At 42.2% G+C, this 27,693-nt stretch overlaps 1 protein-coding gene across 4 annotated transcripts; it reads left to right on the top strand.

The window, feature by feature from the left end:
• The first annotated feature begins 338 nt into the window (after nt 1-338).
• On the top strand, nt 339-26,362 carry LOC138447227 (RNA-binding protein 8A). Of its 4 annotated transcripts, none has more exons than XM_069602845.1 (12): nt 339-715; nt 9,683-9,846; nt 12,761-12,901; nt 18,054-18,149; nt 18,714-18,791; nt 19,113-19,266; nt 24,646-24,768; nt 25,052-25,111; nt 25,237-25,314; nt 25,501-25,637; nt 25,906-26,042; nt 26,155-26,362. In XM_069602845.1, the coding sequence occupies exons 1-12, from the start codon at nt 424-426 to the stop codon at nt 26,198-26,200; spliced, it is 1,506 nt and encodes a 501-aa protein (XP_069458946.1). In that variant the 5' UTR covers nt 339-423; the 3' UTR covers nt 26,201-26,362. The 4 variants fall into 4 exon arrangements, with proteins under 4 accessions (XP_069458946.1, XP_069458936.1, XP_069458957.1 ...); XM_069602835.1 differs by having other exon boundaries at nt 341-715; nt 25,240-25,314; XM_069602856.1 differs by lacking the exons at nt 339-715; nt 9,683-9,846; nt 12,761-12,901; ... (1 more) ...; nt 18,714-18,791; nt 19,113-19,266 and adding an exon at nt 22,997-24,372.
• Nucleotides 26,363-27,693: the final 1,331 nt, after the last annotated feature.

Raw genomic sequence — 27,693 nt, 5'->3', positions numbered from 1 at the left:
TGAAATGATCGGACCAAGACTAAGAATCTTGTCATTCTGTCTACAGTTCTCCCCAGTCATGCATCCAGGCCCCGCTTTTTTCCCCCTCTAGCCTCGCCCTAGGAGTCTGGCCCGCTTTCTAGTACTAGCAAAGATGCGCCGGAGCTAAGCTTCTCCAGGGTTAGAGGTATCGCTTTTTCTCTTTGTAATTGGTTGCTCAGAACCTCCGCCCTCAATAATTTGCCTATGGTGGAGGGGCAGCAGGCCAGCTCCCGCCCCATCTCTGGTGATTGGCATAGGACTTGGCTCGTCCCCGCCCCCGTTTGACTGACGGCTGGGCTCCAGCACCTCCTTCAGTCCCTGGGCGCTCGCTGGCGGGGGCGGCTGGGACCGTTAGCTCGCCAGGCTGGCAGGCTCCGGGCCGCTACTCCACTAGCGGCTGGGATGGAGACCTTGCGAGCGCAGCGACTGCAGCCTGGAGTGGGCACGAGCGGGAGGGGCACTCTGCGAGCGCTTCGGCCCGGAGTGACTGGGGCCGCGGCTGCCACCGCCACACCCCCAGCGGGCCCCCCGCCGGCCCCGCCGCCCCCCGCACCGCCCCCGCCGCCTCTGCTTCTGTCCGGGGCCGCCGGGCTGCCGCTGCCCCCCGGCGCCGCAGGCAGCCCTGTGGTACTGCGGGAGGCCGTGGAGGCCGTGGTGAGAAGCTTCGCCAAACACACGCAGGGCTATGGCCGAGGTGAGTCTGCGGGGTCTGGCCTCCTCCGGGACACCCTCTCTGTAAGGGAGCTTTGCTCCCACAGTCCTCTGGATCGCTTTTCCTGGCTCAGAGCCCTCACATGCATTTCCTTTTGGGGAGTTTCCTTCAGGGCTACACACAGAGAGACATGCACACGCACAGACGCGCATATTCATACACACGTTTAAGCCTCTCACCCCTCCCCTTTATTGAGTTACTACTATATTCTCCAGGGACCCGTTTTTACAGATGTAGCCTTCTTTTCTTCCCAATCTTTTCCTCTTTAGAAATTGACTTTCTCCTGTAGCTTAGTGCTTTAACATCTCTCTGCCTTTACAGACCAGTCCCCATTGTGTGGGATCCTATCCTTTATCTCAGAACCAAGACATTTCTCAGCCACATCCTCTCAGTCTTTCTTCTGTGATCTCAGCAATTCCTGGGCTCCGGCTAATTTACTCTATCTCCTTAACCTTGACTTTTAAATTCTTTTCTTACTTATGTCACTCTGAGATTTCCAGTGCAACTTCAGATTTACTGGGGAATTAGGCAGGGCTTTCACAAGTCACCTGTAAATTGTGCTTTTAAATTTGGACCCCTGCCAGCTTCCTGTGACTTAGTGCCCTGCTTCGGTGTCTTTTTAAGTATGGAGCCTCACAATTCCAGCCTCTCTGTCTGTCTGGCTCTGTTTTCCTGGCCCTTGCCCAGGAACTGAGGATAAATCCCAGGTCTTGGCTCTCTCAATGTTAAATTCAGTGGAAATGAGCCAGACAGAAACCCTATTTCCTTTAGAAATCTTCATCTTAAACATGCCTAATTTCCCAGGTTTCTGAAAAGGGGGATATGAGGATTTTCTTTGTTGTTTGTGTTTAACCAGTGCAGGATATCATGCGTTTGAGTTCCAAGATTTATAGTGTAAAAAGAAATATATAGTAAGGGATGTGGGGTACAGAATTCAGGTCTGAAATTTCTGAGACATCACTTTTCTCTGCATGGTTAAGTCCTGCTTGACCTGGAAGTGACTGTGTCTCTTTCTAGTTTGTCTCTTTAGGACAGAGAGAGGTTGCAGGGCTTTCTCGTAATGACTTTTTTTTTCTTCCTGAGAAAGTGCAGTGAGAGGAGCATACACAAAGGCTTTGGAGTCAGACAAGTCTGGATTAAATCCCAGATTAAATCTCTGTCACTTGCCAGCTATGTCTCTGTGGAAGAGACTTAACTTCACTGAGCTTTGATTTCCTTTGGGATTATTGTCTCAATAAATGATATATTGCACCTGACAGATATAATGTGTACTTTAAAAATGATAAATATCCTCTCAAGCTTATTGGTTCATTTCTTTGGAAAGAATACATATTTTCTCTCACTGTTAAATCCTAACAGTATAAAACCAATGATTCCTATAAAAACATTTTAAGATCCATTTTGCTTTATTTGCACAATGATACATTTCCCATCAGTTTCCCTTTGTTCTTTAACATTTTAAACTGCTACCAAGAGGCTGGCACTCTCCTAGATGCTGGGAATACAGATGCATATTATCTTGAAATTCATCATGAGGGAATTTAATTGTTTTTTTCTAGTTTAACACCTGGATTTAACAGGGCAATGAAATTGCCATTAGCTATTGTCCTGTTACTTCATGCCTCTTTTAAATTGAGACCAAAGGAAGGTCTTTGCTTCTGAGCATAGGAATAGCAACCCTAAATCTGAAGCCTTCTTCCTAGAATCTTATAGGTGTTTATTAAAATTGTAGAGGAGTGAGTTTTTTTTTTTTTGTCTGTGTTACCTCAAGAGGCTATGGTTTAAACTGAGCATCCTGTAAAAACTTTTTCATTTCCTTAGAAAGGATGAGGGTGAGAGTACAAGGGAATTATACTGACAAAGAGCAACTGGTTAGCATTCAGACTCTCTAGCAGTTCAGTCCTCCAGCTTGCCTACCTCCCACCACAGTCCTCATTATTTTTCAGTTTCTCATTTCCAGTCTGGGTGTCCAGCCAGTACTTTGGGAAAGTTTGGCAGATAGTTCAGCTTCAGGCAAGCAGAATCTCTGCCGATTTGGCTCAGAAGACTTTCACCACATGGAATCACTTACTCTGTTTCAATTAATAGGCAAAACTGCCACTGGCCTGTGTCCACACACCCTTGTGACTGATGGCATGATATTTGGGGGCTGGCTCTATTCCCCTGCATAAAATTTACTTTAGTCTTTGCCCAGACCAGTCCTCAATCCAGCAATGCTTTACTCGATTATCTTCAATTCAGATCTTTCATCTTCCTCCTGACTGCTCCAAATTCACCTTTTCCAGGCATGGTCTTTAGATTTACCTTCACTCCTGTAGGCTCTCAGCACTAGATTCTTCTGTTATCTCACTTATTTGTCCTGTATCTCTCCCTGCAGTCCCCACTCAAGATGCACACCTAGCTCAGTATGCTGTAGGATCTTAATCAGTTTAGTGCACAGGATTTGGAATCAGAATCTGGCCCTGTCAAATAGTGGCTGTGTAATCTTGGATATGGCAACCCACTCCAGTACTCTTGCCTAGAAAATTCCATGGATGGAGGAGCCTGGTGGGCTACAGTCCATGGAGTCATAAAGAGTCGGACATGACTGAGCAACTTCACTGTACTTCACTTTTAATCTTGGATAAATTACTTTCTCTCTCTAGGCCTCACCTTTTCCATTCATTCAGTTAATGAATATTTATTGATCACCGGGGTGAACAAGAAACTCAGTCCCTATCTTCATGGCGCTCAGAGTCCACTTTATAGAGCATATGTGAGAATTAATGATGCAATAAAACAGGACAGTACAGCAGAAAGAGGACTGGTTTGGGAGGCAAACAAACATTGGTTCTAAATTCTGGTTCTACCACCGTGGTCTGTTTCCAAATTTGTTCACCATTTGTTCAGTGGGTATTACAATGCCTATCTTAATAGTTCTGTGTGGATTAAATGAATGCATCCAGCAGCTAGTTAGTACTTAATGGGTGGTTGCTATTATTATGCATGTGGAAATGCTTTGAAAGCTGTGCATTTGATAGGTGCTGTTAGCATTACCATTTCATTTACCCCCTTTCCACATGGCATAGACCCCTTCTTCTAATGACTCACAGCTGGTAATCTCTAAGCTGGCGCAATTGCCTGAACAACCAAGTTGCTTTCCTTGTTCTGTAACTTCTGTGTTACCCTCTTCAAACCTATTTTTAAAAAATTATTGCTGTCCTATGGGACTTTCCTGGTGGCTAAGACTTCTCACTTCTAATGCAGGGAACCAGGTTTTGATCCCTGGTCAGGGAACTAGATTCCCACATGCTGCAACTAAAGATCCTCTGCAGCCAAATAAATAAAATTATTGCTATCCTTTTATATCACATATAGTTACATGATTGGAAATTCAGCCCAGCTACTCCACTAGGTTGAACAAATGAATCTTATGTGGTATTTTCTGTTTAGTTGTTCCTTTTCCTCAGAATCACAGACAGCTTCTTTGTTCTAAGTGACAATGTAGTTATTAATGAAATGATTGGTCTGGATATTTCCAATGTTTGAAATGTAGGATTAGACCCTGTATTCGTTTCCTGTGGCTGCTCTAACAAATTATCACACTTAGCTTAAAACAGAAGAAATTTATTCTCTCATAGTTCTAAAGCCCAGAAGTTAAAAATCAGTATCATTGGGCCACAGTCAAGGTGTCACATCAGGCCTGTGTTCCCTCCAGAGGCTCTAGGGGGGAATCTGTTTCTTTGCCTCTTCCAGCTTCTGGTGCTACCAGAATTCCCTGGTTTGTGACAGCATCATTCTAATCCCTGCCTCCATGTTCCTGCTGCTTTCTCCTCTTCTGTTTTTCATCAAGTCTCCTTCCCTAAGGACCCCTGGGATTACATTTAGGACCCACCAAGGTAATCCATGATAATTTCTCCATCTCAGATCTCTAACTTAATCACATCTGCAAAATCTTTGCCACATAAGGTAACATTCACAGGTTCCAAGGATTAGGACACGAACCCCTTGGCAGGGTGCATAATTCCACTTACCATAGTCCTCTCCCAAAGTCACTGTCACTTTTCAGTCCCTCCCTTCTGGAGACTGTGCAGTGTGGGCTATTCAGGGGTACCTTCTACAAACTGAAATAGGAAGTCAGATGAAATATTGTTAACCAGTTTCCCTATCTTCATAGTAACATGAATTAAGCCAGGTCACACTATTCTTACAAATAGCTGTGAAAAGAAGAGAAGCAAAAAGCAAAGGAGAAAAGGAAAGATATAAGCATCTGAATGCAGAGTTCCAAAGAATAGCAAGGAGAGATAAGAAAGCCTTCCTCAGCGATCAATGCAAAGAAATAGAGGAAAACAACAGAATGGGAAAGACTAGAGATCACTTCAAGAAAATTAGAGATACCAAGGGAACATTTCATGCAAAGATGGGCTCGATAAAGGACAGAAATGGTATGGACCTAACAGAAGCAGAGGATATTAAGAAGAGGTGGCAAGAATACACAGAAGAACTGTACAAAAAAGCTCTTCACAACCAAGATAATCACGATGGTGTGATCACTCACCTAGAGCCAGACATCCTGGAATGTAAAGTCAAGTGGGCCTTAGAAAGCATCACTACAAACAAAGCTAGTGGAGGTGATGGAATTCCAGTTGAGCTATTTCAAATCCTAAAAGATGATGCTGTAAAAGTGCTGCACTCAATATGTAAGCAAATTTGGAAAACTCAGCAGTGGCCACAGGGCTGGAAAAGGTCTGTTTTCATTCCAATCCCAAAGAAAGGCAGTGCCAAAGAATGCTCAAACTACTGCACAATTGTACTCATCTCACACACTAGTAAAGTAATGCTCAAAATTCTCCAAGCCAGGCTTCACCATGGAAGTGATCTGTGAACTTCCAGATGTTCAAGGTGGCTTTAGAAAAGGCAGAGGAACCAGAGATCAAATTGCCAACATCTGCTGGATCATGGAAAAAGCAAGAGAGTTCCAGAAAAACGTCTATTTCTGCTTTATTGACTATGCCAAAGCCTTTGACTGTGTGGATCACAATAAACTGTGGAAAATTCTGAAAGAGATGGGAATACCAGACCACCTGACCTGCCTCTTGAGAAACCTATATGCAGGTCAGGAAGCAACAGTTAGAAGTGGACGTGGAACAACAGACTGGTTCCAAATAGGAAAAGGAGTACATCAAGGCTGTATATTGTCACCCTGCTTACTTAACTTCTATGCAGAGTACATCATGAGAAACGCTGGGCTGGAAGAAGCACAAGCTGGAATCAAGATTGCCAGGAGAAATATCAATAACCTCAGATATGCAGATGACACCACCCTTATGGCAGAAAGTGAAGAGGAGCTAAAGAGCCTCTTGATGAAAGTGAAAGAGGAGAGTGAAAAAGTTGGCTTAAAGCTCAACATTCAGAAAACGAAGATCATGGCATCTGGTCCCATCACTTCATGGGAAATAGATGGGGAAACAGTGGAAGCAGTGTCAGACTTTATTTTGGGGGGCTCCAAAATCACTGCAGATGGTGATTGTAGTCATGAAATTAAAAGACACTTACTCCTTGGAAGGAAAGTTATGACCAACCTAGATAGCATATTCAAAGGCAGAGACATCACTTTGCCAACAAAGGTCCGTCTAGTCAAGGCTATGGTTTTTCCAGTAGTCTTGTATGGATGTGAGAGTTGGACTGTGAAGAAAGCTGAGCGCTGAAGATTTGATGCTTTTGAACTGTGGTGTTGGAGAAGACTCTTGAGAGTCCCTTGGACTACAAGGAGATCCAACCAGTCCATCCTAAAGGAGATCAGTCCTGGGTGTTCATTGGAAGGACTGATGCTATAGCTGAAACTCCAATATTTTGGCCACCTCATGCGAAGAGTTGACTCATTGGAAAAGACTCTGATGCTGGGAGGGATTGGGGACAGGAGGAGAAGGGGACAACAGAGGATGAGATGGCTGGATGGCATCACCAACCCAATGGACATGAGTTTGAGTGAACTCCAGGAGCTGGTAATGGACAGGGAGGCCTGGTGTACTGAGATTCATGGGGTTGCAAAGAGTCGGACACGACTGAGCGACTGAACTGACTAACTGACTGACTGACACTGTTCTTACCATCTTGTATGATCAGAGAGAACCTTCTCACTCACTTAATTTCATTATCTATTTATCCATGCTGCCCCACTATAAAATTGTTTATTTTTATAAAATTTTTTATTATAGTTTCATGTGTTGTTTTAGTATTTTTACTCTGGTGTGTGTGCACTCTCTCTTACCACTTAGACATTCATCTAATATTTTATCTCCTAGGGGAAAAACCAAAAGTATTCTCTTTCATGTTTTGTTCAAAATTATGGTACAAGCACTTAAATATTCCTCACTACCTTGGTCTTTCCTGTCCCTTTTAGCCCAGAATCTATCAGTGACCTCCAAATACCAATTGTAGCTGTCAGATGTGTATGTCTCAGTAATTGCCACCCTTCTACCTCACTGACCTTTAGCCATCCTTATGCAAGCCATTATATCCATGGTTTGTCACTGAAAATCTGATAAAAACTATGAGCATTCTCCTACCATGCACATGCACACACACGCACACACAGAGACATGCTTAATTTTACTTAGAGTTTTGAAGGTCTTGTGAACCCCTATGAAGTTCAACCACCGAGTGGATTTTGGACCCTGGGTTAAGATTCCCAAGTTGGAAAAAACATTGGCATCAGGTTCTGCTACAGCTGTGTGACCTCAACAAATCACTTACCCTTCCTTAGCCTGAGATAGACTAGATAACCTCTCAAGTCCCTTTTAGCTCTAGAAATGAATGGGCCTTGTGGGCTTCCCTGGTGGTTCAGACGGTAAAGAATCTGCTTGCGATGCCGGAGACCCAGGTTTGATTCCTAGCCAGGGAAGATGCCCTAGAGAAGGAAATGGCAGGGAAGATTTCAATATTCTTGCCTGGAGAATTTCATGGACAGAGGAGCCTGGTGGGCTACAGTCCACGGGATCGCAAAGGGCTGGACACAACTGAGCAACTAACACTTATGAGCATTTTCAAATGCAGATCACAATTCATTGCCTTTTTCCCTGATCATTTGCCCAGTTTCTCATTTCATACTCACATTTCTGAAATAAGACTCCCTATTTCATTTGGCTTTGAGTAATTTTTTTTTTTAAGCCCTATACTCTATGCCAAAAGGGATTTAACTGGATAGAGAATGGTCATGTGCTTTTTAATAGGACCTTCCCCATTATAGCAGTCTTCTCCCCTTCCTCTTTATTTCAGTATTCTCCTTGTTGTTTGCATGTCATAGGACCTGTCACCCAGCACATTGTGCTAGATTGCCTCAAAGAGGGAACTGAGCCTGAAAAGATCTCAATGAAAAGAACAAAGGTGGCTAAGCTTTCTGGGCAGCAATGACCTTTGAAGAGTCCCTGCTAAAACTAAGGGTGGGAAAGAGAAAGTTTCCTTTTCATGCTGTGTTTTAATGGAAGAATGAACATTTTAAAAAGTCAGTTAAATATAGGGTATTAGTTAAGAGCTTATGCTGCTTTTCAAACCCTGGTTGGTACATGGAGCACTTGCTTCAGTTGCAGAGCAGTAAGATAAGTTATTATTGTCCATTTTGAACACCTTCATGGCAAGAAACATGTGTTACTCGTCTTGGCATCTCTAATGTCTGGAATAGAGCTGTGCATCTATTGAGTGCTCAACATTTGCTCAGTGTGTAGGTGGCAGCCATGAAAATGTGCTGGTTAATATCTGGTGCTGCAGGGAGCATAATTGACTGACAGCCTTAAACTGCTGTCCCCTCTGAGTTCATCACCAGGTTTGCATTGAGGCCATACACCCTGTTGGCTGCTCTGTCAGTGACTGAGCGCAGCAGGGGTGCTAACTCAGGCACATCCTGAGATGTGGGATTCCTCTGGTTTGAGTACCTGGCCAGACCTTTCTTGGAACTGTGCTGCAGTCTGAGACTCTCATATCCACACTTCCTGCCTTGCCTCTCTTCTTCCACAGGTGTCAGACCGTGAACCTGGTCTGAAGGCTCTCCCTTCTCCTTCTTCCTCCCCAACAAATTTCTTGCATGTCTGACTCATCTTGGTGTCTTCTCCTTGTCAGACCTTAACTCACATAATATAGTAGAATTAACAAGTCCTTGTTGTAACAAAGAGTGGAGAGTGGTCATGGAAGATATTGGTGAATGTGTGTGATCATTTATTGCTATGAGGCTTTTAGTTAAAGTCATTTGAAATTTTGGCACTCTAGAGTCAAAGAGATCCTTTCCAAAGGCAAACTGATTTTATCCTGCCATCCATTTAAAAACCCTTCAGTAGCTTCCCATTGCTCCAGGATAAAGCCAATATTCTAACATGACCCATCACATCTGACCTGATCTGGCCCTGGCTTTTTTTTTTTTTTCTCTTGCAACCTCATCTTGCATTATATTACCCCTCACTGTCTCTTTTCTGGCCATACTAGTCCCCTTACTCATTGTACTTCCTGCTGCTACAGAGCCATTGTCCATGCTATTTCTTCTGTTCAGAGCACTTTTCTCTGACCTTTTCGCCTAGTGATACTCATATCCGAGCTTAAATACTACCTTGTCAGTGTAATATTTATTTATTCTTAGCCAGCTGACTAATTGTGGAATAATCTACTTGTACTTCGTCAGGTAGTAATGGTATGCTGACCTTGGAAACTCTGGCCTCCAATATTTATGCTATTCTCTTTTGGTGTCTAAGACTAACCAAAATGTGAACTAGAGAGGTGAGGGAAGTATATTCTGGTCTTCCTATACAAATGAACTCAATTACAGCCTTGGCTTATTGATTTAAATGCTTTTAAATGGTGATAGGTGGGGATCTAGGAAGGAGTAGTCTCTTAACGTAAGTACGGGTTACGGATAGTGTATTGAAGCAGAGCACCATGTGGAAGCATTCTTATTGCTGAACTGAACTACTTCTCTTTTTATAGTGAATGTGGTGGAGGCACTTCAGGAATTCTGGCAGATGAAACAGTCACGAGGGGCTGACTTGAAGAATGGGGCCCTAGTGGTTTATGAGATGGTTCCCGCCAACAGTCCTCCCTATGTCTGTTATGTCACCCTGCCTGGGGGAAGTTGCTTTGGGAGTTTCCAGGTAAGAGCTGGGGGGCAAATGTAGCAGAGATAAATCCGTAGGTGCTAGTGGTGGCTTTCTCTATCACTTTGGTCATTAAATCTCGGTCCAAAGTCACCTATTTGAGGACTTGGACCAGTTCTGGGTAAATCATTCTAATGAGTATCTGAGGCTCATTTGATCAGAAAACAACCTTGGTAGCATGCTTTTCTTTTTAGTATGTGCGCTAAGTCGCGTCAATCGTGCCTGACTCTTTGAGATCCTATGGAGCCTGACAAGCTCTGCTATTCATGGGATTCTCCAGATAAGAATACTGGAGTGGGTTGTCATGCCCTCCACCACTGGGTTTGAGTTTTTTTAAATTTATTTATTTTTTAATTGAAAGATAATTGCTTTATAGGATTTTGTTGTTTTTGTCAAATGGGTTTGAATTTTTGAAAGCTGAAAGAGAAGCAAACTACTGGCACCTAACTCGTGTTCTGATCTGGCTTCCAGGTTCCTGCTCTTTCTTTTTGAGGACATAGGATAATATCCATCGCCCGCACTACTTCTTCATAGGCTGTGGCCAAGGAAAGCAGTGTTTGAGTTCTCTAAGAAATCAAAGGAGAAGGACTATGTATGGTGGAAATAGTATTCATCTAAGAGTTAGCAGATCCAAATTCTCATTCCCCTGACTGCTAGCAGGGCAAGTCAAATAATTTCTATGGGCCTTGGTTTCTCCATCTATAACATGAAGGAGACAGAGTAGATTATTTCTAGCCAGTATTTCTGGTACTAACATTCTACAATTATATAAAAGACTTGTATATGATGATGAAAAGAGTTGATGCTATTGTAGGGTAACAAGAAATTTGACCAGTGTGAATATTATCATCAAAGATGAATTTTTCACATTGTAGACAGGAAAGTAGCTTCCTGAAATGTCAACTTAGAGCCTGAATAGGAATTTAGGGAGGAGACTAGACACTTTTGCTCTGTTTTCCGTATGGCTTGAATAACCCTTAGACAAAGTTATACCCTCTGCTGTGTGCTTCCATAGCACCTTGAACTTCCCCTGTCAGATTACTTACCACAACATATCGTTATTGAGTGTTTCTCTCTCCTAGTGGACTATGCTCTATGGTGGCAGAGACAGTGTCTGTCTTCTGTCTTCTTTCTTATTCAGTTTTAAATCTCTACCGTCCAACTCAGTGCCCAGCACAGAATAGACATTCAATAAATCTGTTGCACGAATGAGTGCCATTGTAGCTCAGTTGCAGTTTCAAATAGAAACTGTCCAAAGGGAGCTTCATTTCAAATCGGGTGACTAAATGTTTCTCTCAGAACCCCAGCCATTTCAGAGAAATAAATATGTGCCCAGGATAACTAATGTTTATCTTTTCCTTCTAGAAAATAAGATCTTTCCTTCCTTCTCCTACCTCATCATATCGTTGAATAAAGATTTAATAATCTTATGGTGATGACACAAGTGAGTGGAAGTCACTCAGTCGTGTCCAACTCTTTGAGACCCCATAGACAATAGTCCATGGAATTCTCCAGGGCAGAATACTGGAGTGGGTAGCCTTTCCTTTCTCCAGGATGCTCCAAACTGGGGCATTCAATTTCTGTTATTTCCTGAAAGAGTAGAATTATCTCTCTTGGCCTCTTTTAGCTTATATCTTTTATATCCACTTTGGCAGGTGAGATTTCTCCTGCTGGTTTTCTTCATAGATGATTTTTTGGAAAGAGCACCATACAGTAGCATGGGCAGCAGACTAATAAATAGTGAGAGAAGCGGAAACAGAAACTGCATGAGCAAGAAGCTGTAGGGTTAATGTACCAAACTCCATATGTTGTCTCAGAGAGACCTGTCAGCCAAAAGAAATTGGGAATTACTGAAATTAAGGATGGCTAAGTAGCAAACATAATCTGGTCTACTTTTAAAAATTACATCACGTTCTTTACTCTAATCCTAATCATAAATGACAAAGGCCACAGAGGCCTTTGAAACAGCCAGTAAAAATGAATTTTAAAGGTGGCTAGGGATGGCAACCCACTCCAGTATTCTTGCCTGGAGAATCCCAGGGACGTGGGAGCCTGGTGGGCTGCCGTCTATGGGGTCACACAGAGTTGGACACGACTGAAGCCACTTAGCAGCAGCAGCAGGGATCTGAAGTTGAGTGATTCAAGACTTTTGAAAATCAGACTTTCTTTTTGATACATATGTTGGATACAGTGTAAAAACATGAGTTAATTTTTAATTTATTCTTGTTTTCCTCGAGTCAGCTTTCCTTTCCCTAGCTACCTCTCTTCTCTTTGCCTCCACTAGGAGGGGGTGGAGGAGAGACTATAAAATCCTTCCTCAGACCTTAGACTCCATTCAGGGATAGTTCCCTGGCTCATTGCATTAGTGGGGAAACTGCCTGCACATAGCTAAGGGTAAAGTCCAAGAATCCTAAATGGGTCCTTCGGATAGAGACTAGAGGGCTCCTCTGCAGAAGCAGCCTAGATACAGCTTTGTTCTAATCTTAGGTTATCTAGAGGGATAAAAAAAAATCTTGCCCATCTCGTCTACAGAATAAGAGTACACGATACAGATTTCTAACAGACTGGCCAGAATCTGGCTTTTGAGTAATTAATTCGGTTGACAGCTTAAACAGAGGTACTTTTCGTATCCAGTGATTATATGCTGACTTCAGCAATCTTCTCCATCCTGCCTTCAATGTGGTATGAGCTACAGCTGTCTCCAGTTCCTTAATGACTCCAGGATGTTGAATCAAACTTATGCTTCCAAGTGCCCCGACCATTTTACAATAAAAACTTTGGAAGGTGTGTAGAACAAACTGACTTTTGCTAAGAGTATCCAAGTGTTGTCTGTGCCAAGTGTTTCCCTCCGCTTCTTCCTTCCTCTCTCTCAGATACACATATACACATATTTTCTCTGTTTACTGCCTAGTTTTGTCCCACAAAAGCTGAAGCCCGGCGGAGTGCTGCAAAGATTGCACTAATGAACTCTGTGTTTAATGAACATCCTTCCAGAAGAATCACTGATGAGTTCATTGAGAAGAGTGTCTCTGAGGCCCTGGCATCTTTCAATGTAAGTTACTTGGAGTTGGAAAGGAGGAGAGTGGGGGATGGGAGAATTGGCTGATTGTGAAATCTTGTGTATTACTAGGAAACAGGGCATGAATTCTTAGTTTTCTTTCCTGTCTAAATTTCTGTTCTGTTTATTTTCTGTCAGTCTTTTGTATTACATGCTCCAAATGCTTCAGTCTCTAAATCTGTGTATGTCTTTGTTATTTTGTCTCTTTCATTATGCCTCTGGTATCTAGAAATATTTATTTCAAGATGTATGGACTTTTAGAGATATTATAAAATAAAAATTGAACCAGAATTTCACTTTTCCCAATTTTGGTTTAAGACCTTACTCCCTTTTTCCTTCACTCTTTTTTTATACAACTGTTTTTATTGTCACTTGTTTCCTGCCTCCATTACTTCATCTTGTTAATAAAGAACATGTTACAGTATAAGTGTCTTATCTTTTCATGTTTCTAGGAATGTGGAGGATAATTTATTTACTCTCTTTAAAAAGAACATCTTTTCTTTCAAATGATAATGACAATGATGATAACCATAGCAAATGGTTAACTACTGAGTACTTATTTTGTACCAGGGACTATTCTAGGGGATTTATATGTAGTTTATCTCATTTCATCTTCACAACAGTCCTATGAGGTATGGTGGTGGTGGTGGTTTAATCGCTAAGTTGTGTCTGATTCTTGCGACCTGGTGGACTGTAGCCTGCCAGGCTCCTTTGCCCATGGGATCCTCCAGGCAAGAATACTGGAGTCGGTTGCCATTTCCTTCCCAGGGCATCTTCCCAGCCCAGGAAATGAACCTGGGTCTCCTGCATTGCAGGCAGATTCTTTACCAACTGAGCTTTGAGGGAAGCCCTCCCTATGAGGTATAAGTACTATTGATACCCCTCCTTTACAGATGAGGAAATTATAAACACAGAAGTGAAGTTTTGCCTAAAGTAATATAGCTTGTAGATGGTAGAACCAAGACTAGAACCCAAGTCAGCTTACAAACTTTTCTAGCTTAGAGGTACATCTTTAAAATTAGCACTGCTTTCATCCTTCCTCTCAAAAGACCATTGATAGGGAGATAAAGTCAGATCAATTTTCTGTTTCTGTTTTCTTTACATTTAAGATGTAATTACATATACTAAACTGCTTCACTTATCTGTTTCAGAGATTAGTGTTGAACACTTTGACTCATAATCCTTCTGTTACCTAGGACCCATCTGTTTTTCTCCTATTACCCTGTCAAGCAGTGTCTGCAGGGAATAAAACATTTTATATTAATCAAATCAGTTAAAGCACGTTTTTCAGTCTTAAATCATCTAATGTATTGACATCATAAAATGAAACAATTTGGATTATAGAAAACAGTGCTTATGAGCATGGGCTCTGAATTTATTTTGAAATTTTGCTTCTACTTGTTATGTGACTTTGAACAAGTTAGTCTTTTCCAGTTTCCTCATCTGTAAAATAGGATAACAGTTATACCTTTCACATAGGATTCTTGGATAAAAGAGATTATGTTCCAGCATTTAGCACATGCTATCTGTTTAGGTGCCTTTGGATGCAAATAATAGAAAAATCTCACTTCAAATTGACTTAATAAATAAAGGAAGGAAATTTATTACCTAACATGATAAGAAGTCTAGAAGTAGGGCAGATTCCAGGACTGGATGATTCCATGGATTAAGAAGGTCATCATTTAGGACAGCAGCTCCAACCTGGACTTCAAGCCTGAAGACCAGTCCCATTTTGACATAAAGGACAAGTTCTGTTGTCCCATCTGTAGGAGCACACTCTGGGGAGGTTGAAGTGGGGAGATACTCAGGTGCAAAATTTCCTGCAAAATAGCTGTCTGGGAGTCTTGGTCACCAGATCTGAATGAAGCAGACGGGTTTTTTTGGTCTGTACCAGGTCTTCATTGTTGTGCACAGGCTTTCTGTAGTTGTGGCAAGTCTGGGCTACTCTCTAGTTGTGGCGCATGGGCTCTTGGCAGGTTAGCTCAGTAGTTATGGTACATGGGCCCTAGAGCATATGGGCCTCAGTGGTTGTGGAGCACAGGCTTAGTTGCTCCTTGGCATGTGGGATCTTCCTGGACCAGTGATCGAACTGAGCCCCTGCACTGGCTAGCAGATTCTCAACACCTGGACCACCAGGGAAGTCCAAAGCAGGCTTTAAAGCCATTTTTATTTATTTATTTATTTACTTTTGGCTGTGCTGGCTCTTTGTTGCTACGCAGGCTTTTCTCTAGTTGCAGTGAGTAGGGGCTACTCTCTGGTTATGGTGTGTGGGCTTCCCCCTGGGGTGTTTTCTCTTGTTGCAGAGTACAGTCTCTAGGGAGAGCTGGGCTTCAGTAGTTGCAGCTCCCAGGCTCTAGAGCACAGTCTCAATAGTTGTGCTTTGTTGCTTTGTGGCATGTGGGATCGTCCCGGATCAGGGATCAAACCTGTGTCTTCTGTATTGGCAGGCGGATTCTTTAGCACTGAGCCATGAGGGAAGCATCAAAACAGACTTCTAATCTGGAGGAAAAAAAGAAAAGAGTATCATCTACTGGCCAAAATTCTTTCCATCTTTCCACTCAGCCATCTTCTAGATATTGGCTTTGCCCTTGGGCTGACTCCCCTCAGGGTACAAGACAGAGACAGAGTTCCATTTGTCAAATACAGAGAAAACTACATTCAGAGACAGAAAGAGACCATCTTTTCTAGTATCTCCTTAGTAGTAAGGACTCTATTCCCAGAGGCTCTCCAGCAGACCTTCCCTCTATCACCCATGCCCAAATCAGTTACAGGCAAAGGAGATTAGGGTTTACCCACTTGGAGTTAGGATAAAATCACTCTTCCCTGAGGTAATTGGGAGATGCATAGGCCCTGTAGTATGGAAGGAAATAGACATTGGGTAGGTCACCCGCAGTATCTGCTACAAAGTGTTTAAGAAATGTAAACTATTATTATTTTCGTGCCACTATTCTTTTTTTTTTATTAACCTCAAATTGAGAACTTAGTGGATGTCTCATTAATATCCCAGGGAATTCCCCTTCTCCAAAAAAAATAATTTTCATTTGGTCTTAGCCATGGGTAAAGAGTGATGTCCCCATTTTTTGCTTTTAACTTTTGTCCTTTAAAAGTCCTGAATCTGACACTACATTCTGTCTTTTGACAAATCACCTAGCCTCTGTGGTTTTGAATTTCCTCATTTGTAAAATAAGAAGATTAAATTAAATTAATTCTAATTCCTTTCCAATTATATTCTGATGTTCCTATCACTAATCAAGTGTTCTGTGATTAAATGTTTATTGAATAAATGGAGTTCATTTATAACCTTGTTAGGTATAGAAGTATCCTATGAGATGGAACTTGCCAATGTTGGGTCATGCCATTTGGTATACTCCAGATAGTTTACAGATGTGCCATGATACTGATCCCCTCAACTCTCAGGGGAACTGAGAAAGGCATGAGGCAGATGGACTCCTCTGCCCCGCAGCCTCTGCTGGTAGCTGTTCTGTGCTGTATCATGGAGGCACGGAATAAGGTATTGCAGTGAACAATTCTAGATAAGAACGAAGATGCTTGCTTCAGAGCCCTAAATGCTAATAATGAAAATCACCACCTTTTCCCTCCCTTCCTCTAGATTTTCACTTCTAAATCCAAATTTTATGATCTTTGTTTCACCACAAAGATTTAACCACGCATGACATCATTATTTCTCATGAGCCACAAAACAAAGTGGGTTGATTTTGAGTAGTTCTGACTTCTTGTTGATTCTAGCACAGTGAAAGCGAAGAATGATAATAAACTAGCACTTATGGTATGCTTACTAAGTGCCTGACATTATTTAAGGTGTGATACATATACAGTAAAACCCCATGATAAAGTATCCCACAATAAACTGAATTTGGATATAACTTAATTGGCTCCTGACCTCCACCTGATCCCTTTGCTCAAAAAGAGCAGAATAAAGTTCATATCTTGGGAGTTTGGGGATGTATGTGTGGAAATGGCTAGAAAGAGCAGGAAACCTCTTAGGAAGCAAGAGGAGAAAGCTGGATCCCTGTGTTCCCAGTAGTCTCCTGGCCTAATGTTTCTAGATCAGGGTGACAAAAAGGATCACTAGTAAACCAGGAGATGCCTTCATTTTGGAAGTCCCTGCAAGACCCTGGAGCTAGAATTATCTTCAATAATACGAAACCACCAACCAAATAGCACAAACCAGAGCCTGTACCAGAATGGATTTGGATTGTGTAACTGGATACCAGGTCCAATATGATAATGCACCTACATGATATGCTTAGAATTGGTAGACTAAATTTATCTTTTTTTAATTTAAAGTTTTAAAAGAATATCTGTAATCCTTAAAATAATCCTGTAAGATAGATCTTTGATTATCCTCATTTTACCAATAAGGTAGCTGGGGAACAGAGAGGTTAAATGACTTCACCAAGACCATAAGAGTAGTCCAGTCCATGCTCTTAACTTCTATACTGTATTGTTTTTCATACACTCTAGGCTTACAGGTAGGTCAATGTATCTTAACTCGACCCTGGCAGGGTCATGTTGCCAGTAGAAGACACACGAGGCAAATGTCCAGGAGGCCAAACTGCTACCCAGAATTTGCCATGCTTATGATTTTTACAGTCACTCTTTAAAATGCATTTGCTAATTGTCCTCTAGGTTAGTCCAGTCTTATATGCTGAACTCACTCTGTTATTTTAGCTAAATCAAGACTCTCCTCTATGTTTCAGTGCTCTCCCTTTTCTAAAATAGGGAAAATCAGATTGGCTTGTCTCTATCACTTAAGTTATAATGTGTGATGGCTCCAGAGGCCTCTAGGATTGCGCTGAGCAGCAGAATAGCCGCTAGCCACATGTAGCTATTGAGCACTTGAATTGAGATATGCTGTAAGATGAAACAGACACCAAATTTTGAAAACTTAGCATAAGGAAAGCAATGTTTCATTAATAAATTTTATACTAATTATAGTTGACATAATATTTAAAGTATATTAGGTTAAATAAAATATGCTATTAAAATTAATACTATTTGTTTTTACTGTAATATGGCAACTAAATTAAACACATGACTTGCATTATATTTCTCCTGGACAGTGCTGCTCGAGGTGATAATCCTGACTGAAAATCTATTGTCTTTTCTTTTCCTCTGTTACCAGGGCAACAGGGAGGAAGCTGACAACCCCAATACAGGGATTGGTGCTTTTCGATTTATGTTGGAATCCAACAAGGGCAAGTCAATGTTGGAATTTCAGGTACTATACTATTCCACCTACTTCCCTAGCTCTAACAACATGGATTAGACTGTACACACACACACACAGACACACACATACACACACACATGCCTCATACTAAGACTCAGTTGGAAAGGAAAGGAGAAAAGGTTATAGAATATTTTTCAAAATATAAACATCTTCCTTCCCCCAAGGTCCCAAGGACATATCAGAGTTGGTATAAGGCATGCTCCCACAAATACATTTTGTGAAAGTTTCCCCATTTAATTATTTAAAAAACAATCAACATTTAATTGTGTATTTGGGTGCCTCAGGTCTTAGTTGCACCATGCCGGATTTTCATTATGTCATGTAGGATCTTTTGTTGGGGTGCGTGGACTCTCTAGTTGTGGTGACCAGGCTTAGTTGCTCTGTTGCATGTGGGATCTTAGTTCCCTGACCAGGGATTGAACCTGCATCCCCGGCATTGCAAGGCAGATTGTTAACCACTGGACCACCAGGGAAGTACTCCCCACCCCATATTTAATTCTTATGCAACCTCCATATACCACTGTCCTGGCACTTCATATTTTCTTCCTCCAGGAGCTAATGACAGTTTTTCAGCTGCTGCACTGGAATGGCAGCCTTAAGGCCATGAGGGAAAGACAGTGCTCTCGGCAGGTAAGAGTTCCTGTGGATGAGGGGAGACTGGCAGAAGGGCTGTTTTGAGGTGGCTGTTGTGTTATAAATAAGCAGGCCTACCAGGTTGTGAGTCTTGAAAAGCTTACGTAAAGTGTCCACTTCATTCCTATAATCTTAACTGTGATTCTTTTACTCGCCTTGCTTCTCCCACCAGGAGGTTTTCCTGTAAGACTCTCCTCAGGGGACACCAGTGCTGACTTTGGTTAGGACTCAAAGGCTGAGAGTTCCTAGTCCCAGTTGGGTTAATGAGGAATGAACCTTTACTTTGTCCATGACTTTCACATTCCTCTCCCCCTCCAGGAAGTGTTGGCTCATTATTCACACCGAGCCCTAGATGATGATATTCGCCACCAAATGGCATTGGACTGGGTGAGCCGGGAGCAGAGTGTGCCAGGGGCACTGTCTAGAGAGCTGGCCTCTACTGAGCGGGAGCTGGATGAAGCCCGGCTGGCAGGCAAGGAGCTGCGCTTCCACAAGGAGAAGAAAGATATTCTCATGCTGGCTGCTGGGCAGTTGGGCAATATGCATTCCTCCAACTGCTAGGCATCTACCCACATGCTCGCATCATCTCCAGGCCCGTTTTTTATATGTCCTTTCTAAGACGTAGTGTGATTTCTGTACATACTTTCTCAATTTTATACTTTAAAATATAGATATATATATGTGTGTATGTATAAATTCTACACCTAGATTCCTATTTGCTAAGATATCCCTTTTCTTACTTCTAGTTTTTGGATGTAGTTGCTTTTGAAACATATCCACACTGCTTTACAAGAAGAGCAGGCTGTCTTCAGAGCTTTGTGGGCTCTTACACTGCCAGTAACTCTGTGTAGTCATTTCAGTTGCACAAAATGACTTACTAGGTGTTCATGTCTCCTTTTAAAATAACAAGGAGCTTGAATAAGGACTGTGAGCCCCAGCCTTACCTTCATTCCTACTTTCTCTTGGACCAAACAGAGCATGCAAATGAAAGCTTTGGCTTTGGTTTCATCTTGAGCTGGGCCTACTTGGTACCAAGTTGTTCCCTCAGCAACTAGGTTATTTCACAACCTACACCACACCACTCTACCACCTTACTTCTCTTCTGCCTCCAAACAGTACTTCATTTTAGGGCTTCCTCACTTTATTATTTGAAAGGGAAGTGGAGAGCTGGTGGTTTCTTAATTTTAAAATCATTGCTGAGAAACTTCCCAGGAAGAAGAGAGGAATTATAAACACAGCCTGCAGGGGTTTATCACCTGTTTTGCTTCTGGGGCATAGATGCCATACCATACCAGAATCTATTGAATGGGTAAGGGTTGAAGTTATCTTTCAATATTCTCTTTTCACTCCTCCTCCCCTGCTCACCAAGCTTAGTTAAACCCTGTCTATAGATCTTTCTGCTGCAAAGATTGGTAGAAGGTAAAACATATTTCCCTTTCTTAAAAACCTCCTCCCATCATTTTGGTTTTTGGAAACATCTGTCCAATTTGGTGAGGGCTATGTTCCTCCTACTCCCATGAAGTGGCTACTGTTTATGACCTTAGATGTATATAACTAGATTCACATTGGTGTTCCTCTTTTCTTTCCTTTTCCTCCACAATGATTATTAGAGCATGAGCTGATCAGGAAAATTAGAAGATACTTTGGCATAATGGCACTTCCTAATAGGAACCATGAGAAATTTCAGGAAGGGAAAAAGAATCAATGATCAGCTACTTATGTTTTTAATATGAATACTATTCTCTTCCCTTACCTCTTTTCTGGGTAAAATAGGAGAAAGATGATCTGGAGTATAGCTAAAGCATTCCCCTTTGGGAGAATTTTTTGTACATCTCTCTAAGATATATTTTCTTCTTGTTTCTGTAATCACCTTTATACTTTATTATAGCTCAGTGCACTTCCTAAACTGAGTTTGGGAAATTTAATATTCCTGTAATTACACTTTCCGTTTAACAGTTATACACTTTGCTTTTAGAAATAGGTTAGGAAACAGGCTACAATTTGCACATTTGGATCAGATAGGGAAAAGATGAAAGTCTGCTTTCTTGCTTTTGAAATCATCTTAGTGACCAGTATATATGGGATCAGAGGTAAGGAATCTAACAACAGTTGTATTAGTACTTGAAAGGGATTTCCTTGAATTCTCCAAGCCCCATCTCTGTATTCCATGAAACACATGTAAGGTTGGAGCAGAGGCTCACTGCTTTTAAATAATAGGTGTGTCTATTCAGTTTGTATTTATGTTTATAATCCAGAAATCACAAACCCTCATTTCTCCTTTGCTGATTTCTCTGGGAAGGGGTGTGAATTATGGAAAGAACTTGTCTTTGCATCTCCTTGATTATTTTTCTCAAATACCAACCAGTAAGGTCCCAAAGAACTTGGAGAAAAATTGTTCCCTGATATGTCCACTTTTGGTGTTAAATTTTTACTTACCTTTTTAGTACTCTCTATGTATTTTATATGTATAATTTTATATAATTAAAAATAGATTTTTGTCTAGTGAGCCATATCGACTCTTTCTTGAGACCCATGTATCAGAGAAGTTCTAAAATGACCCTCTTAAAAAAAGTTCAAAAAAGAACTTTTCTTAGTGTTTTTAGGGTGGAAGAAATAAGATTGTACTGCTGGGAGAAGGCATCTGCCTCCCCTTCTCCAGAAATTTGAGGAGCCTGAATTTGGTTCTTGACCCTTTCTCCTCAAGTTCTGCCCTTTTCCACTAGCAGTCACACCCACTGTGGTGGCTTAAACTCTATCATACACACAGTTCTCAAACCTGTTCCTTCCACCCCAACTTCTTTTGAGCTTTTACATCTGTATTTCCACACATTGCACATTACAACCTGAATGACACAAGATCTTTGAACTTACTTATCTAAAATAAAACCCATTTCTCCATACATGCTCCTCTTTGACTCCCCACGTTACTGAAATTACTGCCTAGGAATCTAAGCTAGAACTTCAATTCTCCTTGAGATCCTTCAATTCCTCTTTGCCATCATCTAGTCAATCACTTACTGTTGAGTTTACCCCTATATAAACTTCTAATCTGTTTTGTCCATATCTACTGAATTGGTTCATTCCTTTAGCATCTCAGGGCTGGACCACTGCAATTATCTCTACCTTCATTCTTCATGTCCTCTACATTACTATCGGATTTCTTTCTAAAATACTTATCCCTGTACCACTCCCTTGCTTAAACTATCATCTAGCTATCTTTACCTTTAGCAGAACTTCCCAGTTTTATATGTGAACCCTTGGCATTATCTGACAAGATTTTAGGTGGTAGATGGCCAAACATTTTTCATTTTTACTAGTTATGCTTTTATCTGAATTTGTAATAGAAAAATATGGTCTCCACTGATGGCAGTGATATTTAAACAGTATAAATTTGTTTGGGGCTTCCCTGATAGCTTAATGGTAAAGAATCCTACCTGCAATGTGGAAGACCCAGGTTCAATTCCTGGGTTGGGAAGATCCCCTGGAAGAGGGCATGGCAACCCACTCCAGTACTCTTGCCTGGAGAATTCCATGGACAGAGGAGCCTGGCAGGCTACAGTCCATGGGGTTGCAAAGAGGTGGACATGGCTGAGCAACTAAGCACAGCAGAGCACATAAATTTAAAATGCCAGTCTATTTAAGGAAAAAAGTCAAAAATAGTATGAGGGCTACTTGCAAATGTTAAAAATTATGAATACTAAAATATTGAATTAAAAAAAGTTCTTGCCTATAGGGTAAGTTCCAAATTTTTAGCATGACATACAGTTTGACCCTAAACTATATTTCCAACTTTGTTTCCTAATTAGACAGCATCAGGCATAAAAAATTTCTTGCCCTCCTGATATTCATTGGATATGTATTTAGCAATTGTCTGCTATGGATCAGGCACTGGTCTGAACTTTGAGGATATAGTTGTAAATAAGAATCTCTGCCAATGTGAAAGACAGTAAATAAACTAGAAAGTAAACAAAGTAATTCAAGATTTGATTTTAAGTTCTGTGAAGGAAATAAGAGTGAAGGATAGAATAGAGAAGACTCCTTTGAGTGACAGCAGGATTTCAGGGAGACCTACAGGATGGGGTTGAACCAGCCATGTGAAAAGCTGGAGGAAGCTCATCAGGGGCAGAAAGTTACAAAATGTCCAGAGATGAGAAAGTGTACAACACAATTGAGTATAGGGAGTAAACATAGTTGAGAAAAGTATAGTAAAGTAATAGGTGAGAGGGAAGAATGGTGGTGAAACAGTCTGGAGACATAGGCAGATCAGGCTGTGAGTCGGAATTTTATTCTAAGTGCAAAAATAAGTAAGGGGAATTTCAGTAGAGATGTGACTTTTTTTTTTAAAGATCATACTATGTACTGTAGAGAATGGATTAATGTATCTTAGTTTCAATACAACTGTTTTGCCTGGAAAGCAAAACAGCCTTACAAGCACAGTTTAAATGGAAGCCCTCCCTTAAATGCACTCTCCTTAATTCCAGTCCTATTAGAAACTTGTATTGCTGTAGTACCTTGTAATAGCAATGATCACTTTCATAATATTATTATAAAGTGATTGTTGATGCTGTACTTCCCCTTGTATTGCTAGCACCTCTACTATTAGACACACATATAGGCATTCACAACTGATTTTAAAATTAATAAATGACTACTTATCCACTACTGTTTTTTAAGGCCTATGTCGGATTCCAAAATGTGGGGGCAATATTCTTTTTCCTCAATTCCTGGGTTTTTAAACGTGAAATATCTGTACTATCCTCAAAGAAGCTAAAGCCTCTGTTTTCTTTAAAATCACTTTTTCTTTTTAATTCCCAGAAGCAGTGGGTAGAATTTAAGAGACTATTTTTAATTTGGGGGGCGGGTGCGTGACCCCGGGTTTGCAGGATTTTAGTTCCCCCACCATAAACTGAACGGGGCCCCCGAAGTAAAAATGCAGAGCCGCCAGGGAATTTCCTGAGACATTATTAAATAAAAAAAGAAAAGTTGATACGTGTCTCATCAATAGTATTTCACGGGAAACCAGGTCGGCTGATTTTCTTGAGAGAAAGCCGATGCTGGGAGGGATTGGGGGCAGGAGGAGAAGGGGAGGAGAGGATGAGATGGCTGGATGGCATCACGGACTCGATGGACGTGAGTCTGAGTTAACTCCGGGAGTTGGTAATGGACCCGGAGGCCTGGCGTGCTGCGATTCATGGGGTCGCAAAGAGTCGGACATGACTGAGCGACTGAACTGAACTGAACTGAACAGTACGTTCCAGACGCAGCTTTTTGAGGTAGCATTGCTGACTTAACTTTTTTTTTTAATGCTTCCATCAGAGATCCGGCTGCTCTTCGGTACAGTACAGGCCTGCAAGTTTTTAGAGAAAAAACTTTCTTCAGCTTCCAGTTCCTGGTATGGAAAGAAAAGAGACGAAAAGCAACCCGCTAATAAAAATTTGGCTGGGCTTCACAAGGAAATGGCAACCCCTTCCAGTATTCTTGCCTGGAGAACTCCATGGACAGAGGAGCCTGGCGGGCTACAGCCCATGGGATCGCAAAGAAGTGACACGACTTAGCGACTAACACTTTCACTTTTCACGTCAGTAGTTACTTTTCGTTGCTTAGTGTTAGGCGCTCAGTCACGTCCGAAGCTCTGGTTAAGAGGAACTCACTAGCCCCACCCACCCCCTACCTCGCCGCACACGGGCGCCGCGGTCTGCTCTTGACCCGCTCAAGATGGCTACAGTAACACTTCCGTTATCGTCCCTAACTAGGCTCGCCTCCATTGCGTATTTTTACCGCGCAGAGGGCGGGACCTAGTGTTAGTTTTTGATTGGTCAACTTGATTGATGACCTTTTCTCTCCGCGACAGTTTCCCGAGGAGCCAAGTGCCTGAGCGGCACGGACGAGAGTCGGAGGGAAGGAAAGATGGCGGACGTACTTGATCTTCATGAGGCTGGGGGCGAGGATTTCGCCATGGATGAGGATGGGGACGGTGAGGACAGTGGAGGCGGCTGCGGGAAGCGGGGAAGGTGCGAGAGAAGGACGTTTTAGGAAAATATAATCTTTGTCCCCAGTAGGGAGGATACGAGCCAGGGACGAGCCAGGGAACCGGGTTCTGTTGGTTGGAGACTCCGCCCCCTTTGGGAGGAAGAGGGGCGGGCCGGGAAGGGACAGCCTGGAGGTGGTGAGGTGTGCTTTTAGATAATGTCTTGCAGAGAGAATATTGTAAACAACTGTTACCTTTCTCACTTATTCCTTTTCTTCTGGGGCTCCAGAGAGCATCCACAAACTAAAAGAAAAAGCGAAGAAACGGAAGGGCCGTGGCTTTGGCTCCGGTGAGTGTTTGTGGGTGGAATGGGGTCGAATGGAGAGAGCTACGAGTTTTGGAATCCCCATTCAGACCTACGGTGAACAGTAGGAGAAGGGGGATTTCCGGTGATCTGCTGTGTGTTTCTAATAGAAGAGGGTTCTCGAGCGCGGATGCGTGAGGATTATGACAGCGTGGAGCAGGATGGCGATGAACCCGGACCACAACGCTGTAAGTAAATGGAACCTGTAGGGATCTGTCTGTACAGAGTTAGGGACCAATGAAGTAAAACCCAGTAGGCATGGAGTCAGAGGTCGCTTAACCAATCTCTGTGGAGCCTGCACGCACACTACTTATGTGATCTCGCTGAAGTGTTTGTTGTGCTCAAACAACTTTCCTCTGTTCCCCTACCTACAGCTGTTGAAGGTTGGATTCTCTTTGTCACTGGAGTCCATGAGGAAGCCACGGAAGAAGACATCCATGATAAATTTGCAGAGTATGGAGAAATAAAAAATATCCACCTCAATCTGGACAGACGTACAGGATATCTAAAGGTATCCTGAGCCATACTCCATTGCTTCTCTTCATCCATAACCCTTAGACAGCATTGGTAGTTCTCCCACGTTGGCTGTGGTTGGCCAAGAGTTGAAATAAAATGAGATTGGGAATTGATTGTTAGACATAGCAAAGAGGCAGAAACAGACAAGTTGTATGTATAATAGGGATGTGACGTGCATTTGTTGTTTAAGGTTGATAGATTTTTCTAGTTGAGTAGAAAAGAGCTTGATGGAGTTTTGATGATCTGTTTTTTTCCTGTTCTAGGGGTATACTCTAGTTGAGTATGAAACATACAAGGAGGCCCAGGCTGCTATGGAGGGACTCAATGGCCAGGATTTGATGGGACAGCCAATCAGCGTGGACTGGTGTTTTGTTCGGGGTCCACCCAAGGGCAAGAGGAGGTAAAGTGCAGAGGGCAAAACATTATCTTAGTGGAAGGAATATGAGCAAAGCAGAATAAGGACATATTATTATGTTCCTCTCATGGACCCTGCCCCTTTTCCTTCTTTCTAGAGGTGGTCGGAGACGCAGCAGGAGTCCAGACCGGAGACGTCGCTGACCCATCCTCTGTTGTTCAGGTGTTCTTTCCAGAGATTCCATTTGACCATGCAACCTTGGAGAAATACAGCTGGGGTGGAACTCACTGTGTTTATATTTAATCTGTTACACTGTTTAGTGTTTCTTTTGAATTATGAATAAATGTACAATTTTTGTTTTCTAATTACTTTCCTTTTCTAATATTGCAAGCTCTGGAGTACTATTTACAGTGAGGCAGTGTGGGTCACTGTGAAGATATTTCTCCCAGGGACTGAATTCTGTGTGAGTTTCTACGTTAGATACAGTCTCCAGTGTCAGGGTCAAATAGAGACACTGCTCAGTATTTCTTTTTCTTTGAAGCTAAGAGAGCAAGGGTAGAAGTAAGATGTTCTCATGACAGTAAGGAATAATCATTCATTCTGTTCCTATATATGCTGTCCTGGGCAAGTGGTATCATAGAGATGTCTCTTTTTTCTCTCCTGCCTTTCTTGTTGCTACATTTGTTTGTACTTCCATCTGTCTAAGAGCTTGAATCTCCTGTTGGGGCACTCTTCCAGAACCTCCTTCCCTGGAGGAGTCTATACTATGTTCTTGATGCTGTCTTTGGCGCCCAAAGGTGAAGGCCCCACAGAAGAGAGGATCCAGAGGAGCATTGAGGAGGCCAAAGAGGAAAAGGATGTGGCTGAAGCTAGGAGGCACTTCAGTTAGCATGGTGGGAGAGAACCAGTACCAAAGACCCAGAAGGTAGTAAGGTGTCCAGCAGAAGATGGTCAGCAGGACAAGTAGGGCCAGTAGTAGGGCCCCATGACGAACATGGGAGTGATTGTCTAAGGAGCGGCAGACGGCAAATTCACCTGCAGGGGCTGGGAATTTAGAAAATACACTCGAATTCAGAACCACTCAGCTTCTAAATTGATAGGCAGAAATTGTGAGATAGCGCTCTTTCCTCTATAAGAGAATGCTGCAAGCCCTCCTCCCCTTCCCAGCCTGGGACTATATGCTCCCTTCCCATCAGAGATTATGACAGACAAGCTGGAAAAAAGGTTTCAATTGAGGTGCTGTGGTACATGAAGCTACAAAGTCTGTTTGAAGTGTTGGTGTCCAAGAGCAAAGGAACATACTGATCTCCCGTCTCCTTAATTCTTGCCTAGCTAACTCAACTTCAGAGAGTGATGGCTAGTGGCTGGTTAGAATTGAAAGCATTCAATGAAGTTAGTGTGGCTTTAGCTGCTAGAGATACAGTTTGTTGTTAGTCGCTAAGTTGCATCGGATTCTTTTGTGACCCCACAGGCTAAAACCCACCAGGCTCCTCTGTCCATGGGATTTCCCAGTCAAGAATACTGGAATGGGCTGCCATTTCCTTTTCCAGGCGATCTTCCCAACCCAGGGATTGAACTTGAGTGTTCTGCAGTGCAGGCAGATTATTTACCACTAAGCCACTGGGCAAGCTCCTTGGTTTGATAGATAGCTATCGTATTAATGAGGCTAGACAATAGTTTTAGGGTATCGGTTAGG

This window comes from Ovis canadensis, chromosome 1, assembly GCF_042477335.2.
Source record: "Ovis canadensis isolate MfBH-ARS-UI-01 breed Bighorn chromosome 1, ARS-UI_OviCan_v2, whole genome shotgun sequence".
In the NCBI taxonomy this organism is placed as follows: Eukaryota; Metazoa; Chordata; class Mammalia; order Artiodactyla; family Bovidae; genus Ovis; species Ovis canadensis.
This window is presented reverse-complemented; position numbering and strand designations above follow the sequence as displayed.

Bases quoted from the DNA above. Each gene is read 5' to 3' on its own strand.
- LOC138447227 (XM_069602845.1), top strand. From the start codon at position 424: ATGGAGACCTTGCGAGCGCAGCGACTGCAGCCTGGAGTGGGCACGAGC. The intron at 716-9,682 runs GTGAGTCTGCGG...CTCTTTTTATAG, and splicing joins CACGCAGGGCTATGGCCGAG to TGAATGTGGTGGAGGCACTT. The intron at 18,792-19,112 runs GTAAGAGTTCCT...CTCCCCCTCCAG, and splicing joins AAAGACAGTGCTCTCGGCAG to GAAGTGTTGGCTCATTATTC.